The 21,689-nt window shown below is 40.7% G+C and overlaps 1 protein-coding gene and 1 non-coding gene across 3 annotated transcripts; one reads left to right on the top strand and one right to left on the bottom strand.

Moving 5' to 3' along the window:
- Window positions 1–8,573: 8,573 nt before the first annotated feature.
- Window positions 8,574–21,240, bottom strand: Htatsf1 (HIV-1 Tat specific factor 1). Of its 2 annotated transcripts, none has more exons than XM_037199045.1 (10): window positions 21,225–21,240; window positions 20,500–20,741; window positions 18,700–18,880; window positions 18,287–18,334; window positions 17,725–17,879; window positions 15,322–15,485; window positions 14,011–14,110; window positions 11,633–11,722; window positions 10,674–10,811; window positions 8,574–10,161 (listed from the first exon to the last, which is right to left on the bottom strand). In XM_037199045.1, exons 2-10 carry the CDS (start codon window positions 20,683–20,685, stop codon window positions 8,899–8,901), a joined length of 2,325 nt encoding a protein of 774 aa, XP_037054940.1. In that variant the 5' UTR covers window positions 20,686–20,741; window positions 21,225–21,240; the 3' UTR covers window positions 8,574–8,898. The 2 variants fall into 2 exon arrangements, with proteins under 2 accessions (XP_037054940.1, XP_028745726.1); XM_028889893.2 differs by lacking the exon at window positions 21,225–21,240 and adding an exon at window positions 20,931–21,132.
- Window positions 14,940–15,046, top strand: LOC114707236. Its single transcript, XR_003736622.1, has one exon. It is a non-coding gene; the product is annotated as a U6 spliceosomal RNA (small nuclear RNA).
- Window positions 21,241–21,689: the final 449 nt, after the last annotated feature.

The raw sequence follows: 21,689 nt of genomic DNA, 5'->3' as shown, positions 1-21,689 counted from the left end.
CAAAAAGCCTTCAGGGCACTTGGTGACGTGGTTTTAATTTTTTTAAGGCATGAGATATGCATTGCAGCAGAGACCAGAACAAAGCTGTGGTTGGTACAGAGTTTATATGCTGCTAGGGTATGGAAGGGGTCAGGGGATTGACAAGCGTGACAAGCAGAAGTGTAATTTACAGTTCTTTATTGGGTGGGCATTTGCATGCCACCAGGTGCATGTGGAGGTCAGAAGACAACTTGCTGGAGTCAATTCTCTCCTTGTACCATGTGTGCCCTGGGCATCTAACTCAGGTTGTCAGGCTTAGTGACAAGTGTCTTTACCCAATGATCGATCTTGCCTGCACAAGGCTTTTTGTATTTTAAATTCTCACAGTTGTTGTGCAAAAAATTCCTTGGAAAAGAACAAGAATGAAGGTGATAAGCTCAACATGGTGGTACCAGGCTTATGAGAGTAGAGATAGGGACATGCATTTCAATTCTAGATACAGTTGGAGTTAGAGCCAACAATACTTTGGTACACAAGGTGAAGGAGAGATAAAAGATGATCCTTAGATTTTTAATTTGAACAGCTGAAGTGCTGAGGAAGAACAAGATTATTCCCTTTGATGTTTACTTCACTAAGAACAGCAATGAGTTAGTCATGAAGTAACAAACCACTTAAAGTGATCTAAAGAGTGTGCATGCATGTCCAAAGAACAGAATCATGCATTTAACACATACCTAGTGAACCATTAATGTGGGCCAGGCACCGTTCTAGTCTCTGTAAGAGCAGTACTCCATATAAAGCTAACACTCACACCACCCCATCTAACATATTGGGTAGACCCCAGCCCGATACATACTTGCTATTTGACTCAACCAAATTATATTTCAGATTCTATAAGGATGAATATATAGTTCAATGTTAGAGCCCTTGCCCAGCATGTTTGAGGTTGTCAGATCAACCTACAGTACCCATGGAGGAAAAAACAAAAGATATATTAGGTGTGAATGTATTAAATCAAAGTTTGACATTACTGGTGTCTTAATATAAAAATCCACATATCCTCAGTATAAGATGGTATCAAAAGAATCAAAATGCAGTGCAAAATTTGGTAACTTCATCTGTAATTTCTTTAGCGTCACCTAAAAAACAAATACAATGTTAGTTTAAAGGTAGTATAAATCTCTTTGGTAACAAGAAAAATAGTTCAAACTTGAACATCAGACATTCAGTTGAATCTGCACATTTTCACATTACAATGTTTCAGGTTTATCATTATTTAAGTGTAATTGTCTTGGTCAAACTGAAAAGTGTACATCATTGGACATTGTATTCTTAGATCTGACTGTTCTGAAATCATTATTGTTATTTGGTAGAATATTTGGAGGTGATGCAAACAGTAAGATGCTGGCAGGTAGCATTCTTCACCTCAACTGGAATGACAACCCCATCTCAATGTAGCAACCTGTGAGTTCTACACATGCCCAAGATAGGGAGCTAAGCCCACTGGCTCATGCTTTCCAATGGAAAATTACAGCTGACGTAGAGCACCAAACACGTAAGGGCCATTTCACACAGTAAAGGGTTTTGTTTTTCCCTCAAGCAGTCATTCCTGTGACTGATGGAATCCAGGACTTAGGCTACACGTAATAGCAATTTGTGATTTAAGCAGTGATTGGGAGTACAGAAATGGCTCAGAGGTTAAGAACACTTACTCCTCTTCCAGAACCTTCCACAGGTTCAACGACCATCACCCACCTAACAGCTCACAACTGCCTCTAACTCTGGTTCCTGGGAATCCAACATCCACTTCTGGATATGGTAAAAAGGCAGACATATATGCAGGCAAAACATTTACACAAGTTAAATAAATAAATTAATTAATTAAAGACTTCCTAGAGATCAATGAAAATGAAGACACCACATACCCAAACTTATGGGACACTATGAAAGCAGTGCTAAGAGGGAAATTCATAGCACTAAATGCCCACATAAAGAAGTTGGAGATCTGCTGGGCGGTGGTGGCGCACGCCTTTAGTCCCAGCACTCGGGAGGCAGAGGCAGGCGGATCTCTGTTAGTTCGAGGCCAGCCTGGTCTACCAAGTGAGTTCCAGGAAAGGCGCAAAACTGCACAGAGAAACCCTGTCTCGAAAAACCAAAAAAAAATGTTGGAGAAATCCCATACTAGTGACTTAACAGCACACCTGAAAGCTCTAGAACAAGAAGCAAAGTCTCCCAGGAAGAACAGACGCCAGGAAATTATCAAAGTGAGAGATGAAATTAATAAATTAGAAACTAAGAGAATAATACAAAAAATTAATGAAACAAAGAGTTGGTTCTTTGAGAAAATCAACAAGATAGACAAGCTCTTATCCAAACTAACCAAAAGACAGAGAGAGAGAATCCAAATCAACAAAGTCAGAAATGAAAAGGGGGACATAACAACAGACATTGAGGAAATCCAGAGAATTATAAGGTCATATTTCAAAAACCTCTACTCCACAAAACTGGAAAACCTAAAAGAAATGGACATTTTTTCTGGATAGGTACCACATACCTAAGTTAAATCAAGACCAGATAAACTATTTAAATAGTCCAATAACCCCTAAGGAGATAGAAACAGTCATTAAAAGTCTCCCAACCAAAAAAAGCCCAGGACCAGATGGTTTCAGCGCAGAATTCTACCAGATCTTCAAAGAAGAGTTAATACCAATACTCTCTAAATTGTTCCACATAATAGAAACAGAAGGAACATTACCAAACTCCTTCTATGAGGCTACAATTACCCTGATTCCTAAACCAAACAAGGATGCAACAAAGAAAGAGAACTACAGACTGATCTCCCTCATGAACATTGATGCAAAAATACTCAATAAAATACTGGCAAACAGACTCCATGAACACATCATAACAATTATCCACCATGATCAAGTAGGCTTCATCCCAGGGATGCAAGGGTGGTTCAACATACGAAAGTCCATCAATGTAATACACCATATAAACAAACTCAAAGAAAAAAAACCACATGATCATCTCACTAGATGCAGAAAAGGCATTTGACAAAATCCAACACCCCTTCATGATAAAAGTCTTGGAGTGATCAGGAATACAGGGAACATACCTAAACATAATAAAGGCAATTTACAGCAAGCCAACAGCCAACATCAAATTAAATGGAGAGAAACTCAAATGTTTGTTTTTTAAAGGAAGAAATGGTGTTAACTTTTTTATCATGAAAGCATTTTATTGTAAGATATAAACCAAGCCATGTCATGTAAATAAGGTGTGATAAGTGAGAAAAATATTTTGAGCAAGATGATTTTAAAGAAGTTATTTTTCTCTTTAAAACTATTTCTTTCCTTTTTTAAATTGTTTTATTTTATAATTTAATTTAATTTTACATATCAGCCACAGATTCCCCTGTCCTCCCCCCTCCCTGCACCCCCCCACCTTCCCCCCAGGCCACCCCCCATTCTCATTTCCTCCAGGACAAAGACTCCCCTGGGGATTCAGTTCAACCTGGTAGATTCAGTCCAGGCAGGTCCAGTCCCCTCCTCCCAGGCTGAGCAAAGTGTCCCTGCATAAGCCCCAGGTTCCAAACAGCCAACTCATGCAATGAGCACAGGTCCCGGTCCCACTGCCTAAGGGCCTCCCAAATAGGTCAAGTGATTCAACTGTCTCACTTAAGATTATAACCCCATTATTTCCTCCTTCCCTTTCCTCCCTTCAAACCTTACCATACATCCCTCCTTGCTCTTTTTCAAATTCACCACTCTTCCGGTCAACCCTGAAACATAAACATGCAAGTAACATTATACAGACTGAGCAGGCTGAACTTATGTATTCATACACACACACACACACACACACACACACACACACACACACATTACATTAAATTCTTTTTTTCTTAGGGCATGCCCTTTGTATTTGACAGAGAGTCAGTAGGGGAAAAAGAACCCAAAAGAACACAGATAAATGTTCACAAAGGGCAAACGTACAAGATAGGTGTGGTGATTCACATCCCAGTGCTTGAGAGGCAAAGGCAGGAGGGTCAGGAGTCATAACTTGCGTAATGAGTTAGAGTTCAAGGCTACATACAAGAATAATGAATTAAATCCAAAGGACAGACGTATAAGGCTGAAGTTCCCCAAGCCATGGCATTGTTCAAACTAATAAGAAACAGTATTCTGTATTACATGGGAATGTTTGGTTTGCTTTTAAACACTTATTTGTGTGTGTGTGTGACTCTGTGTGTGTGACTCTGTGTGTGTGTGTAGGTACAAACATGCCATGGCATGTGTGTGTGGAGACCAGAGGACAGCTTAGAAGAAATGGTTCTCTCTTTCCACCATGTGGGAGCATGTAGCAGGATTCTTAAAAGTTCTTATTAATAAAATCAAACCCGAGGCCAGTTATTGGGGTCAATGCTGGTAGATCAGAGAGACAGAACAAGCCACAGCTATCTCACCTTGCCAGTTCCTCAGCTGGTCCTGTTTCCTCAGACTGGAAGCTTCTGTGTCCTCATCCCAATGGCTCTGAGCTGAACTGCTGCTAGAAGCCTGAATGCTTAACCAGCCAAATGCTTCTAGTTTCTGGCCCTCATGCCTTATATACCTTTCTGCTTTCTACTACCACTCTCTGGGATTAAAGGCTGGCTTTCTGGGATTAAAGGCGTGTCACCATGCTTGGCTGTTTCCAATGTGGCCTTGAACTCACAGAGATCCAGAGGGATTTCTATCTCTGGAATGCCAGGATTAAAGGTGGGTGCTATCACCGCCTACCTAGTGGCTTTTCTGTTCTCTGACCCCAGATAAGTTTATTAAGGTACACAATATTTTGGGGAACACAATACCACCACATCTCCTCTCTTTTTGTCTAAAATTAAAGAAAGCTTATAACTAATACAAGAAAAACTATCTAATAAGTATATACAATATATACAGACAAAAATTACATTAATGATGTCTAGTCCATTAACATTTGACAGATTCAGATAAAAACTCCATTATATATATTAACAATGTCCAGTCCAGTAACATCTGATAAACTCAGACCAAAAAATTTTCATTACTTATCTTATTTAAAACAAGTAGTTCCTTTTTAAAAGTAGATTCCATAATCTCCCTTTTTATCTTATATCCATAGGAGCAGAGGATTGAACTTGGGTCACTAGATTCGGCAGCAAGCGCCTTTCCTCACTGAGCCACCTCACCAGACTTGTTTACTTTTTAGAAGGCAAGATTTCCATTATTTAAGAAAGGTAGAACAAGAATGTGAGCTAATTCTGATTTTCACTCCAGTCTTCAGGAGATAGCAGGTAATTACGTTAGGAAAATAGACTGCATTAAGGAACGGAAAAGGCAACAGCTTCAAATACGCTGGATTTGGCTCTTGGGCCTTGAGAAATACCAATTATTAACTACTTCTTGACAAGGAAGTAAAGGAGAAGAGTACTCAGAAGAAATTACCCAATTTTCCCATTATGGGACGTCTTTTGTAGAAAGCCACGATTTCAGTGTTTCATTCAAATTGCCCGTTGTAGAAGTCAGTCCTCTGAACCCAACAGCTGCCATCTTCAGCAGATCCACTGTACTTCCTTGCAAGAGATTGTCATTAGCAGGCCTGTTGGTCACGATGATCCTCAATGAAGGCAATGTTCACTAGACCCTCAACTCTGATTCCAGCCACTCCTTCCAGCAATTCGTATTCAGTTCTGCCCTAATGCCCTAACTGCGTGTGGCCTTGGGGACTCTGGAGGTGCTAAGGGGAAGGTTAACTGGGGGAAATTCCATCTATACAACTATGGAGAAGCCACCATCTATGCTGCACGAAGACTCTCCATGCAGCAGCATTGGGGTCACTCATGCTCATAAGCAAACTTTCACCCATGCTCTGTAAGTAAACCCAATGAATTTATCAGTTCTCTAGGTTAGCTGAACTTTGATGGACTTCTACTTTGTTGCAAAGACCTTAAAAGGAGATAGATGTTGTTTTCATCTCCCCTGTGGAAGGAATTCTGTAATAGTGTCAAAGATGAGAGTACCACCTTCTAAAATAGTTTGAAGTTTGTACTTCTGTGTATGTGTCGGATGTTGCATCCATGTACATGTGGGTACACATATATGCCAAAGGCCTATGTCTTGTGTCTTCCTCTATGGTTCTCCACATTATTTTTTGAGACAGGCTCTCTTACTGAACCTGGCACTCACCTATTTGGCGAGTGTAGCTGGCTGGTGAGCTCCAAGGTCCTCCTGTCTCCACCTCTCCAGGGTGAGGATTATAGGTGGGCACTGTTCTGGCTGCCTTTTTAAAATGGGTGCTGGATATCTGAACTCAAGCTCTTATGTTTGCAAGGCAAATATTATATTCATTAAGCCATCTCCATGCCACCTGAAATTTCTTTTTTTAATGATTTATTTTTTAACATCCTTGCTAGTTTCCCCTCCCTCCTCTCCTCCTAGTACGCCCCACCTCCTCTGTGCCCCCCACCATTCACTCCTCCGTTTCTATTTCAAAAAGGGTAGGCCTCCCATGGATATCAATCGATGGCATATAAAGTTGCAGTAAGGTTAGGCACCTCCTCTCGTATTAAGGCTGGACAAGGTGACCCAGTATGAGTAGGGTCCCAAAAGGGGGCCAGATCAGAGATAACCCCTGCTCCCACTGTAGGAGTCTCACAAGAAGACCAAGCTATACAAGTGTAACGTAAGTGTAGGGGTCCTAGGTGAATCCCTTGCAGACTGCCTGGTTGTCCTTTCTGTCTCTGTGAGCCCGAGTCCAGGTTAATTGATTCTGTGGGTTTTTATTGTGGTGCCCTTGACTCCTACAATCCTTTCTCCCCCTCTTCAGCAGGATTCCCTGAGGCCTTCCTAATGTTTGTCTGTGAGTCTCTGCATCTGCCTGAAACTTCTTCTTAATCCAAAGTACTCATGGACTAGACAGCATGGTGTTCAAGCCATTCAAAGGTATGCCTACAGCCACTTTTTTTTCATAAGCTTGGGGTTGAATTCCACGTGATACATTTGAAAAATATTATGGCTAGTCCTAAAAAAAAACTTTTTTTAAAGTTTCTGTGTTGAGTGTTTTGCCTGCATGCATGTACATGCATTATGTGCATGCCTGATGCCTGTGAAGGTCAGAATAGGGCTTTGGATCCCCTGGAACTGAAGTGACAGATGGCTGTGAGCCGCCACGTGGGTGTCGGGAATTGGAGCCAGGTCGGCTGCAAAAGCAACAAGTGCTCTTAACTGCTGAGCCAATTCTCCAGCCGTTAAGGATCATTAAAGGCAGAAATTAAGACAACTGTTGAACAAGTGTTGTGTGCTGTTAAATTAACAATTTCATACACGTATATAATGCATTTTCATTATTTTTACCCATTAGATATTGCTAATTCACTTATGCCACTGAAAAAATTATTAACCATTTCATAGCTATTTGTGACTTCTAGTGTTCACATGAAAAGAGCATGAGTATTTCTTACCAAATATAACACACACAGAGAGAGAGAGAGAGAGAGAGAGAGAGAGAGAGAGAGAGAGAGAGAGAGAGAGAGAGAGAGAGAGAGAGAGAGATGGTAAACTGCTAGGGCTGGCAATGCTTTGACAATCAAGTCCAAGTATTGCCATATTTCCCAACTGCAAATGCTAAGGAGTCTTTGCCAAGCAGTGTTAATCCCCCTTACTCCCCCAAACAACTGATCAGACGTACTGTTTAACGGCAGAGTCTGCATTTTCAAATGATGCTTTTCTTTCTGAGGCAGGATTTCACTCAACGGCTGAGGCTGGCCTGAACCTATGGAGCCCAGGATGGCCTTGGATTTGCAGTGCCACGGCCCCTGCTTCTCAAGTGTTGGGATTACAGCTGTGTGCTGCCACTACGGTCAAAATTACACACTCCCCATCAAGACCTCTCTTGTCATAGCTGTATGCCTAATTTATGCTGTAGAACCGCACATTCCAAGCAATGTGTATAGAAGGCAAAGCATTCCTTTCCTTTAGAGATAGTCTCTAAGTGGATGTTGGAGTACTGATGCAGTTCAACGCTCCCAACAGAACTCAACACTACATTAGCAGCAAGTTCCCCAATACTGAATTGAGAAAGCCCCACCAAGGGTGATTCATAATTGTATTGGAACAACCTGACGTGGCACAATACTAGGACTGTGATTCTAAAACAAAACACAAAGTCTATTCCTAGGAAAAAAGTTCTTACTCTCCAGGGGAATCTATGCCCCTCTCCAAACTGTATATAAGAAGCTGTGTGATGCTTGTGCATACATCTTTCTGGAGAGAGGCCTCACAATTTCAGTCATCTTCTAAACAGGCACAGTCGAACTCTGATCACCTTCTCTGTTTTCAATAACTGAAGTTGGGGACCACATGCACATGTTGCCTTTAATAGAAAGGGGTAAAAAAGAAAACAGGTAACTTCCAAGGATTAGGGAAGGGGTCTAAAATGTCTTTTTTGTGACTCTAGGACCATGTGGTGCAGAATAGGGAAGGTTATCCCAAGTGGTAACACAGCTGGAAACAAGGGCTGTAGGAGGAATCAAGCAATATTTGATTCAAAACACAAGCCAACTCAAGTCCACGTTTCAGTTTCTGCATATTATCAATTTATCTTTATTTCTGAATATCACAAACTCCAATTAGAATACTTTAAAAATATTCTTTTGCATGCATTTAACAAATCCAACAAAACGATGGGTATCCAGTTTACCTGCATTGTAACTATGAAGTTTTAACTGAAGAACCAATAAACATATTTAAATTCATTGGTACAGGTGAGAACAAATACCTTCGAGACATTAGTCTGCTGGCATCCTACCACTATGCACATGTTGATGTAACACTACTACTGACCCTGAAGCACAGGCAAATAGACACAGGGCTCTCCCTAAAAAGCAAGTGGAAAGGATTATATTCCATCATCATCATCGTCATCATCACTACTGAGGACAAAGCTGCTGTCTGTGGACTGAGACCCATCTTCCTTCACATTTCCCACAGTCCCTCTCTCTTCAGAATCATCAAACAACTTCTCATTGAGACCTTCTTCCTCATCAAAAAATCTGTCATTGGAATTCTCTTCAAACAGCTTGTCACTGGTGTCTTCATCTTTCCTTACATCCGCGTCTTCTCCATCTTCCTTTTCATCTGAGTCCTCGAAGAGCTTTTCATCTGTCTCATCTTCTTCTTCTTTGTCATCAGCATCTTCACACTCCTTTCCATCTGCTTCTTCTTCATCCTCATTCTCATCGGACTCATCATCAAAAACCTTTTCAAATATGACTTCTTCCTCCTCTTCATCTTCCTCCTCCTCCTCCTCCTCCTTTTCATCTGAGTCTTCATCAAATTCTCTCTCAGAGCCTTCCTCACCTAACACTCTTTCAGATCCTTCATCAAATTCTGATTTGTCAGTGTCATTTTCTTCTGACTCTCTCTCAACATTTTCTGGGGACTCCTTGTCAGAGGCTTCCTCGTCGGAATCTTTTTTAGCACCATTTTCTTCCAATTCTTTGTCAGAGCCATCTTCAGACTGCTTTTCTGAGCAGTCTTCCTCAGATTCTGAGTCATCGTCTTCTGACTCTTTCTTGAGGCTCTCTTCCCCTTCAGACTCTCTGCTGTGGTCATTGTCTTCAAATTCTCTTGCAAAGCCATTCTTGTCATAATTCTTTTCACCTTTCTTCTGAGATTCCCTTTCAGGACCATTCTCTTGAGACTCCGTTTGAGGACTACCCTCTTCAAGCTCGCTCTCAGGGCAGTCTTCCTCACTCTCCCTCTTGGGGCGGTTCTCTTCATACTCTGACTTGGGGCGGTCCACTTCACACTCTGTCTTGGGGCGGCCCTCTTCACACTCTCTCTCAGGGTACCCTTCATCAGACCCACCTTCTTTAGCATCTTTTTCAGAAGCATCTCCTTCAGATTCCGCCCCATCTTCTGCCTTCTCAAACTTACTTTCATCGATAGTTTCTTCAAATGCCATCCCAGCTGCAGCTTCCTGAGCACTCGTGCTCGACATGCTCAGGTGCTCTGAAAAACGCCTTACTCTGGAAGGCCCTGCCTTTTCCGAACCACAGATGGAATCCATACGCTGGAGGCCTCTGGTGGCCTCAGGGGCATTGAGAAATGACTCCCAGCCTCTCAGCCTTTCCTCTCTTTCTCTTGACGTCTCCTCTACCTGTGCATAAACAGAAACTAAGGTTAAGAGAAGTGCTCGGCAAAAGAGGCAACAAATTCTCTGGGCATTTCTAATACTGACACAAGTACCCTGGTTCTGTAAAGCAACTTTTCTGAAGCAATCCAAGCACTTCCTTACCCTGGTCTTCAAAACTATATACCTTGATTACACAACCTTCAATACAGTTAATCTTAAACAAGATCATACATATATACACAAATATCCATCCCAGTACTGCTGAAAAGTTTCATTTCCTAAAATATTACTATTGGAACTCTGTCCATTCTCTGTAACAAAAAAGTTGAGGAATAATTTAGTTTACTCTGTTCTTTTCTTATCATTCTGAGAAAACCTCAAAATTTCAGACTTATAAAGTGAGAAGTTTTTCTCTATCCTCCAACGCAAAACATTACTTACAAGATGTATTACAAAACAGATGAAATCAACCCCCAAACTAGATCTGCAGGTGACAATACAACAGTTCCTGTGCCCTTGACAGCTGCAGGATTTACCTGATAATCTGTAGTCCCATCCCAGGCTTGAGCAGTGATTTGACGGCCACCAAACCACCTTCCATCCAGAGTCTGAATACAATAATCAGCCTCCTCTGGTTCCCTGAAGGACACAGAGGCCACACCATCTGGGTGCCTCTAAAAAGACAAGAATAAGAAGGACTGAATGACAAGATTAAAAATCAGAAATGTATTTCAGAAGACAGGTAAAGAGTAGTATTTTCCTGACACTCTGAACTAAAAGACTTCTGAAATCTTTCTTCCTTTTCATTCCAGCCAGTAGCTAGCTGCTTCTTTAGTTTCATCTTGTCTAGCAAGAACCAGTACAGTGTCCTTGCAAATGTTTCTGTTAACAACATTATCCAAGAGGGAAGACCATGTGATAAGAGTGTAACTGGGAGGTCAGAATTGTCCTGGGATTAAATCCTGCCTGTCAGGAGCTGACTGAGTACTGAGCAGGGCTTGTGCATGCGAAGATGTGGCTTCCTCAACTCTACAGCTAGTAGCTACCTACTTCAAAGGGTTCTGAGGATTGAGTGGCATGGAGTGTAAGCCCCTAGCAGCATACCAGCAGGAGCACATTGTTAAGAAATGGTCACTTAAGTACTTTCTATCAGTTTGGAAGTACAGAGAAAAATAAACAAGAGGTTTTTTCCTTGACTGTGATCAGGTAAATAATTCAGAGAAAGGCAAGAACTTGGAAGAAACTAACATTCAATACATTTCTCTTCTAGTTGCTGTCACTTGATCACATACTCTTTAAGAGTCGGAAGGAAGGGAAATAAGCTCGGCATATCAAAACAATCCAAGACTCGCCTTGTAAACCATGTTCACTGAACTATTGCTGACAGACAGCAGGCCTGTGCCCTAAAAACACTAATCTAAAATCCAGGGCAATCGAAGTCACTTGCTCAGCTCAGAAGGATGTCAGGACTTACTGGTGCAAGCCATGAACTTACATCAAACAGAAGGAGCTTCCTAATCTGTCCAAACTTTGAACACTCTACTCGAAGGTCTTCTCTGATCTCATTCAGCACCAATGGATCATCCTGCAAAAACAAACAGGATTAAAATGGAGCTCCTTCCTTCTTCATAACTCAAGAACCAAATTTATTACTGTGACAAATTTACAAATGAAAAACATTTGTCTGCAGACTACAGTAATAAATTTAAAAAAAAATCAAAATAGAATTCAGTTAGATGACTTCACTCACTGCTACTAGTTCAGGTCTACTCAAAGTGAGAGAGGAAATGGACAAGCGTGGCAGAGAGGAGGACCACAGTAGCAAAGGAAAACTATATGCTTATACATATATGTGTGTGTGTGTATTTTTTTAAAGCACACAGTAAAATATTCTTGTTTTCCATGTGAATATGCTAAGAAAACACTGAAGCATTGTTAATACCAGTGGTCTCTAGTTCAGGAGGACTCTCCTCCCAGAACTCTGGAAGGATTCAAGACTCCTAATAAGGATGAACAGAACTCTAAGCTTCAGGGCATGAAAAGCGTCAGAAAGGAACAATCACCTCTGCTCTCCAGTAGCCTCTTGACCCTAGTGAGCCTCTTGAGCACAGCACTTTGTGATCTGAACTTTACACTGACTAAGATGGTGGACAATGACCATATGTGGTCACTGGGCAAGTCCTAATCACAATCTCCCTAGCTACATCTTGCTTTTTACTAAGGCTATAGAAATAATAAGCTTCAATGTAGCTTCTCACATTGTATATTTCTATTGGACTGTGCTAATGTGCACAAAAAGAAATCTCGCTTTATGCCAGAGTTCTGATTCTTCATTTCTTTCCAGGCAAAGTATTTTTAGGTAAGGCTTTGAACTAAACACTGAACCCTCTGAAGTTACATTACAATATAATCCTTCATTATTTACCCTGACACCAGAGAGTATTTTTAGGTATGTAACTTCTAACATTACTCGAGTATTTAGAATAAAAATATACTCCATCCTCCCAAATGTAAATTCTTTCTGATACCTTGGGGTAATTCAACAACATTGCTTTTATTTTCCTCTAAAAAACTTAATGTTGGTGCCTGTTCTTTAGGTTCACAACCAGTCTTCAGTCAAACTAAATAGTCCCTAAAATTCCTCTTGAACCTCTTTCTGTGTTATATCAGGAGTCATATAACACACCAGACTATGCCTGGAATCCCAGCTCATGGGAGGTGGCAGGAGAATTGTAAGTTTGAAGCCAACCTGGGCTAATAAAACCCTGTCTAAAAAACAAAAAATAAGAGAATTATAGAACATCTATACCAGTATCATCCAGCACTTTCAGTGATTATACAGTTGTTCTATGTATCTGTATTACCCAACATAGTAGCTACTACACGTGTGTAGTATAACTAAGGACAGGAATTTTAATTAGTTATAATAATAATTTGTGGTGGCTAGAGTCTACTTTATTTAGATTATGCAGGTCTAGACTGACATGATTTGAGATCCAGGTTCAGAAACCCTGAACAAAAAAGCAAGACATCTTCCTTGTTAACAGGCTCTCATCAAGCTCACATCATGAGATATGGAGATAAGGTTGAACTGTCCATTTTAAGGCCCTTGCTAAGGGGCTAAAATAAAACTACCATTTTGACACTGTTGACACGTAAACAAAAAGAACAAGACTAAACTCAGACTACAACCAGAATGTTTTCAAATGTCAATTTTTACATTCCGAACATTTTCTTCCTTGTGTGCTATGTGCTATCATTAATTCTAGAACCAAAGAGAGAAAACAAAAGTTGTTTTTCCATTACTGATAGTATCCATCTACACTAGCAGACGGTATCAGAGGCACAATGCAGTATAAGCTAGCTTGACAATTCCTATTCATTTAACATCTTATTTGCTGGTTTGGGGATTTTACATGGATATTAATATTCGTTACAGAACTTGGTGAAAATGTGGTCCTGAAAAATAACCTCCATTATGAACATTAGATTTCTTTAAGGATCAAATTTTTATTAGTAACACAAAGTTTTCAGAAGCAAGTGTGGAACTGGCATTCTCCACCAAAATCAGCTGGTGTCTACTGAATTGTACTACAAATCCATAGGCCGTTCCCCTCAACCTTTGAGCTCAGATAGCAAGCAGCTGTGATTCTGAGCCACAGTATGAATGTTAACTGTCTTATCTGGGATACAATGAAAAGAACACTGGGATAAATGCAGGGAGTTCCAAATACAGGTTATTCTTTGTTCTATTTTCCTATCCTACCGGTGACTACAGGAACGTGCCTTGACAAAGATGGGGCACGGGAAGCTTTGGACCCTCTTATTAGAAAACATACCAGAATTTTTAAGTGTTAAAACACCATTTCCTACCTCAAAATCCATGGGGTGAAACATATTTTTGATGATGACAACTCGCTCATGTCGCATCCGGGATGGTCCAGCTCTCCTCTCCGGTCTCCAATCCAACTGCCTAATGTAACAAAAAGTAACAGTAAACTGAAATCTGGGTTCAGATTTGTGAAATTTTAATAATAGTCATTATCTGATTCCAACCGAGTTCCACAGGACTTTCTGAAGTTAAAAAAATTCTAGGCAGGGGCCCAAAAAGAAACACGCTTAGAAAAAGAAACACGCTTAGTATCCGTGTTCCCTATCAAAGTAACTCCACTCTTACTGGACGAGCGCTGCAATTAGATTTCTAAAACCTCCTAATGATTTAGTATGTACAACTTTCTAAGAAGATGAAGAGGCATCCCTCAATCATCGGTGAAGGACTGCTTCCAGGACACACATCCCCAGCTGGACACCAAAATCCTTGGCCACGCAGAACACTAACACAGGATACTACCATATTGACTTACAACCTATACCTGTCTTCCCATGCACTTTAATTCATCTCTCAAGTACTATACTACCTTACACAATGTAAATGCTATGGAAGTAGCTGTCACATTGCACTGAAGAGGGATTGGAAGCACAAAGGGAGGGGGACGGGAAGTGTGGGAAGAGGTGATGGAGGAAAGATGAAGTTCAGTGATGCCAATGATCATGAGCCCGTCACTCATCATTTTGTTTTTAAATAAAGAAGCCTAGGACACAGTTAAAAGAAATCACCCAGAAAAAGGAAAACCTCCTCACCACTGCCAAATCAACCTATGGAAGTAGATTGCTGACAATCCCTGATTAGCTAAGGAAACTTTTTTAGAATAATCTGTAGATGTGTTTGATGGAACAAAACTAAGTAGTCATTATCCAAAACATGCTTTATCTGAAACTTTTCACAAAAGAATACAAACTTCGTGCTCGCTTCAGCAGCACATATACTAAAATTGGAATGATACAGAGAAGATTAGCATGGCCCCTGTGCAAGGATGACACGCAAATTCGTGAAGCGTTCCATATTTTTTTTTGCATGAGTTGGCTGTTTGAAACCTGGAACTTATGCAGGGACACTTGGCTCAGTCTGGGAGGAAGGGACTGGACCTGCCTGAACTGAATCTACCAGGTTGATCGCAGTCCTCGGGGGAGGACTTGTCCTGGAGGAGGTGGGAATGGGGGGTGGGCTAGGGGAGGGGGAGGAGGTGGGAGGGGGGAGAATAGGGGAACCCATGGCTGATATGTAGAACTGAATGGTATATATATAAAGAATTGATTAAGTCGAAAAAAAAAAAGAATACAAACTTCTGTTGCAGAGACAGTTTCTTCTTATAATCTTTGCACTTCTTCTTCTTTTTTGAGGCATCGTACTCGCCCTTCAGTTGGAACTTCGCCACCTCGACATGTAATTTGTAGCCTCTAATTTCGTCTTCATCCAAAAGTTTTAATGCAAGTTCCACGGACTCTTTCTATATAATGGTAAATAAAACAGTAAGTTGAGCACTCAAATGAAACTTGAGATTTTGAGATAAACAATGCCATCTATCTACTTTGGGATAATGAATCCTAAAATATAAATCAGGAAAGCTATGTTCAAAACACAGCTATTCCTCAAACAACTGTGTTAACTTAGGAAGGACTAGTTTTCTGAACCCCAACTTCTCCATCTATAAAAAGCTAAAATAATATATTCATCAAAGAGTTTCTGACAAAACTTGATAAAAAAAAAAGTGTATGGAAAGATCAGGGCATGGCATACAATAGGTGTTTAGTAAATTTTATTATTGGGTAATATTTGTATCTAGGAGCCCAAATTTCTCATCTGTGGAATGACAAGAGATTTGAATAATTTCTGTAACATCTATTTAACAATGGATGATTCAAGGAACTGGAAATAATAAAGCCAACCTTTAATGTTCAGCTTCATAAAACTAAAATGGAGATCTGTAATAACATACATACTAAGTAGAAGACAATTATTTAATGGCTTATATATTAAATGCATTTATGGACTCTAGGTCCTACACAAACAGGGTACTTATTGCCCCTACTCAAACAGTGTCAAAGATCTAAAGGTACGAGGAAGGCACAAAGGACCACTGACCTCAGCTGCTCAAATCATATATGGATCCTGAAATAATTAACTTTATTTTCTAAAGCACAATTTACTGGCTTGACAATCTGTTCCTTTCATGGGCCTAAGTTACAAAAGTGTTTCCCGAAGCAGTATTTTTCTTTAAAACTCCAATCACGGAGCTGAAGAAACGGCTCAACAGTCAAGAGCCCCTGCTACTTTTACAGAGAACCCAAGGTCAGTTCCCAGAACCATAGTGGGGAGCTCCCAACATCTATAATTCCAGCTCCACAGGACACAATGTCTTCTTCTGGCCTCTGCAGGCAACAGCATTCATGTGTACAAAAATTCATGTGCACACGCGCACACACGTACAAACCCGCACACACATAAATACAAGAAAATAAATTTTTTTAAAACCATCTGATCAACATCTTCCTCTTTGAAAAAATTACTTCATAGGTTTTTAGTCATCTTTAGGCTGGTAAAATTCTCAATTATTACATATAAACATACAAAACTGTCATGATTGTGTTAGGGTCCACTAACCCATCTTGCTTAAGAAACAGATTAAAAGCTGATAACCCCTGCCAGCTCAAGCCTACTGTCTTCTGATTCCATTGTACACTATCCACTAACTACACACCCAGGATATATAATTATATTATCTTTTTGTTACTTTAATTTGTAGTTATTTCCAGATTCTATGAAAAATTCATGTCATAATTGTGGCCATTTTTTTTGCCAGGCAATAATGGATAATACATGCTCCTAAGGTGACTGGTGTTGCAGAAATGATAATTTTCTTTCACAACAAACAATCCCTGTGCAATTTATAGTAACAAGAGCACACGAAATTCTGAACATTTCCACTTTACTTCTCTTCTGTGGTGTTGAAAGTAGTAAGTCTAATTTACCATCTCCTCTCCAGTCTAATTCAGGGTTAGAAAATTCTTTCTGTAAAGAGCCGGTTAGTAAATCGTTTAGGTTTTGCAGGTCAGAGGTGGATGCTGCAACCACTCAATGCTACCGATGAAACACAAAAGCAGCCTCACACAAAGGCATAAGTGAGTGAGTGTGGCTGTGTTCCGACAACATTTTATTTGCAAAAATAGGTGGCAGGCTAGACTCTGTTATACCCCATTCCAATTCATTCCAATGCGCTAAATAATGTCGCTGGCATTTTTTTCCTTCTCAGATTTTTAAACTGCTGACTACATGCACTGATGATGAGATCTTTACAGTGAGGTTTTTTTTTGAAGTTAAAGAAAACCCCTCAATCACATATTTACATAACATTTTGACCTTGCAGCAAACAGTTTCTTAAAACAAGCAAATAACCCTAGTGTTACTAAGTTGACTTTTGGATTTTACACTGTCTTACTTAATACTTCTTTTGCTTTATGTATTTACATCCTTAGTCGAGTATACTGTATGAAAGCAGTGATTTATATATACTAAAAATTAGAAAAGGTACCAGCATCACCTACATACAGTCACAGTCTGAAATTTCAGTTTTCTTTCTATCGTGTTTTGGATGGTTCTTGGCTTAGGTTAGCACCTACAAAAGATTCTAGCCTTGGTTCCTGAGTTAAAATTAGAGAGACAAGAAACTTATTTGACCATTTACCAACCTTCAGATAACAGCACAGCCCATCTCCTTTAAGATTTCCTTGATTATCTTTGTAAAGTTTGACCTTAAATTCTTCTGTCTGAGGATCTCTCATAATAATGCCAAATTTGGACATAAGCTGTATGAATTCATCCACTGTGATGTCTGGAGGCAGACCTATAGTTTCAGAGAACAATTTTCAAATATTTAATAAAGGTAAAAGTTATTCAGAATATTACCAACAAGAAACCTACAACTTAGGTGAGTGTAAAGCTGATTTGTGTAAATGAGTGCAAAACTTCTTATCTATAAATCTGAAGATAATTCATATTTTATATATTAAAATGTATCATAGTTACGCTATGCTTCACTAAATCTGAAGAGACAAATTGATGTAAATTATCTAAGGCAGACATAGAGAACAGCATGTAAAATTGCATAAATTTTCTTTATTCTGTACTAAGTAAATCCCAAGTTAGCATAAATAGCTGAATAAAACACACTAAAAACTAAAAATCACTCAGCACAAGGTCTCGGCATTAAATGTTTCCAACCTTGAAACTGCATTAAAAAGGGATAAATACCTGACACATATACATTTGTGTTTCTGTCTTCTTCAACATGGAACCATCCTAAAAATCAAAATGAAATAAATAAAATACTTGCAAGAAACAACAAGAATCTCATGAAATCTTGGCAACAGTAGTTTCGTAACACTTTGAGAATGTTCTCTTTATTTAAGAAGACTAAGTCTAACTCAAATCACTACCCACTTTCAAAATACATAAACTTTTTGACTGAGAATTAGTTTTAGGGCTCTCTCTGAAAGAGAAAAAGGCTATCTCGATTCTTAGTGACTTTAAGCCTATATTAAAGCGAAAGCTCACATTACCTACCATTCCTTCAATGCTATTATAATCCTCCAAAATGTAAAACATATTCACACATTTTCCTATTTCATTTTTAAACCCAGGTTTTGCAAAACAGAAGCACTTGCCTGATTCGGCCTTTCTCTTTTCGCCCCTCTTTTTGGGGTCAGTGGCTTCTGGGATTGCTTTCTGTGGAGGTTCTTCTACGGTCTTTGTGTTGGTATCCTGGACATTCTCGGTAGAACTAGATGCACCGTCACTAGAAAAGCCGTAATTAGCCTGATACGTAGCAATGAAATCTTCAGTGATCTAAATGGGTTAAGTCAGCACATATGCAGACATGGTTACTTCACTTGTGTTATATGGCTGTACATTCAGTAATATAATCTAAAACTTAAACAAGTGTTCATGCCAAGAGTAGTTGTAATAATTCAAGTATAATGTGAGAACAATCACCTTATATAGAAACTGTGTAATATGATCAAAGTAAGACAAAAGTACTCAGATTGCCAACACGAAAAGTAAGGGAGAGACTTTTAAGTGATGCTAGCACCTTTTCTAGTTGTTTTATAAATTACTACTTCTGTACAGTATATTTGACTAAGGTGGCCAATACCAAAGAAGTATCAAATAATGAGACAGAGTAAAACCAAAAGTCACCTAGAAATTTAATCATAGAATCCACGTTTTGGTGTACAGATGCACAAAAAAAACACATGCACACTAAGATTTTTGTGTTTATGAATGAGGCTGGCAACTGTGCTAGAACACAAAATGCCCATTTTAGCATGAGCACTAATTCACATTAGTGCTTAGTAACAGAACAAAATTCAAGACACACTCAATACACACCCATCACCCTGGCTTTGCAGGGGAAAGCACTCTTGAAAAATGGCTGAATGAAGTTATAAGTCATGGCTATCGCTTTCGGGCACACATAAAAGTGAAAATTTAAAACCCAAAGTTTGAAAGAACTATGGTTTTCAGTAACAAAAGATAAAGTTACCAAGTAATTGCTTGTCTGACTATTAGAAGCACACAGAAGGTAGAAGAAATCACAACTACATTCAAGCTGGCATTGCAAGTTCAGAAATGCGATAAAAAATTTTAAAAATTTGGAGAGCTTGAGATATGCACAAATATGAAATCAGAAAGAATAGTTGAAATAATGTTTCAACTAACAATCCGTCTACACAATGGAGACAAGTTTTGTGTAATTGGCTCTCAAGTCACTTTGATATTAATGTTCCTATGAGGCTAAGACTAACAGGGTACTTTCGCCATAGAGTTTACACTACCAGGTTTAACACTAGTTGTTTTATTTCCATGTTGAAATTAAACACTTAGCAATTCCCAAGTACTCAAAACAGATGTAGAGATCTTTTCCAACCATTTTCTGTGCTTTCCTACTCATATTCCTGTGGTTACAAAGGTTGAAACTTAGATGCTCTGGAACAAAATTTAGTAGAAAAATAAACCAAGATGCAAGAAAAGTTTATTCAATAGAATGAGGTAAAAGGCTGCTTTCCCACCCCCTAAATCAACAAGCTAAACCTTGTCCACAGCCTATACACTAAACATCTCACATAAGTTTGGCTATACAGGAGAAAACCGTAATTAATGTGATTTCCTTGGTGTTTTTTCTTTTTGCAATAAAAAGCAGTCATCAATATAACAACCAACTGTGATCTTCACAAAAAAAAAAAAAAAAAAAAAAAAAAAGGTATAAAAAGCTTTAAGGCAGCACCCTAAGATTTACTTTCCTTTATACATCGGCACTGAAATAAACTGAACAAGTAGACAGGCATCAACCCACCGGTTCAAGGACCCAGTACTTCAGCAAAGCAAACCTAAGGAGTGTCCCGCAAGGGTGTCCAGGGATCCCCACAGCCCCGCTGCACAGTGGCACTCAAGCCACTCATTTTTACCTTAGGAAACCAAGCCTTCTTATCAAGGTCCCACTCGTAGGGAGTGTCATCCGGCGGCTGTCCCAAAGATTCGGTTTCTCCAGAGGGATCCTGCTGGGTGTCACCTTCCTTAGGGTCTCCGTACAATTCTTGCATCCTCAACTGTTCATCAAACTCGTCGTTCCCGCTTAAGTTGCTGCCACTCATGTTTCTTACGTGGCCGCACGGACAGTGTTCCGAGAAGTGAAGAGGCCAAAGCGACTCTGGAGAGGAGCAGAGAAAGGGAGGTCGGCAGAGCTCAGAACGTGCAGTGCAACCCCTGGCCCGCCTCCCTGCAGCGCCCCAGCAGTCCCTGGGAAGTCGGAGCCGCACCGCCCAAGCCCCGCCCTCCCGCCCGCCCCACACGCGCACGCACGCGCCCTGAAGCTGCCAGCGCAGTCGCGGCCACCCACCGGGCGGGCTCCGCGGGGCCTCGCCGCCACCGCTTGGTCCAGAGCGAAGCGGAAGCGCGCAGGCGCGCCGTCACAGCCGCCGTCCGCGCCGGAGGCACCAGGGCTTCCTCCCGCCACAACAGGAAATCATTTGAGAACGAAGTCCAGCTCAGGCTGATGCCGTCGCCATTATCCGCGCGGGGCGACGTAGCGGGTCGCGCTGACACACCCACTGTGGCGTCAAACGGCCGCGACGCTTGCGAGGGCCAGGGGCGGGGCTCCAAGAGCGCGCTGCTGCCGCGTGTCTGTACTCACGGGAAGTCGCCGTGGAGCGGCAGCCTGTAGAAATCCATGACACCTCAGGAACCTTGGGCTCGGTGGGGTCCTCTGCAGTTCGGACCAGGCGATAGCCTGAGAAAAGGCTTGGGACTCCTCCAGTAGGACTGCCGCTGGATGGGCTTTGCGGCAGCCGCCATCTTGGGGAGGTGGGTGGGACCGTGGGACAAGTTTCTCCCGCTTCGCGAAACCCTTGCGCCTCTTTCGCGCAAATCTCCGCCCCTGCGAAGGAACCAAGTATTTCGTTATTTTTAAATTTTTGTCCTAGGGTACACACGGCTTTTGTTTAGCTTAGTAACCAAAACACGTAACATGCTGTTTGGGGTCTAGTGAGGAGTGAGTGAATGAGCGAACGAACGATGAGCAGAAGGTCCCATCTCTTCCTAATTTCACCCCCTTTTTGTGCATCTGGTACCACCTTAGGGCTGCACTTGGTGAGGGTAG

The sequence above is a fragment of the Peromyscus leucopus genome, chromosome X, assembly GCF_004664715.2.
Source record: "Peromyscus leucopus breed LL Stock chromosome X, UCI_PerLeu_2.1, whole genome shotgun sequence".
In the NCBI taxonomy this organism is placed as follows: domain Eukaryota; kingdom Metazoa; phylum Chordata; class Mammalia; order Rodentia; family Cricetidae; genus Peromyscus; species Peromyscus leucopus.
This window is presented reverse-complemented; position numbering and strand designations above follow the sequence as displayed.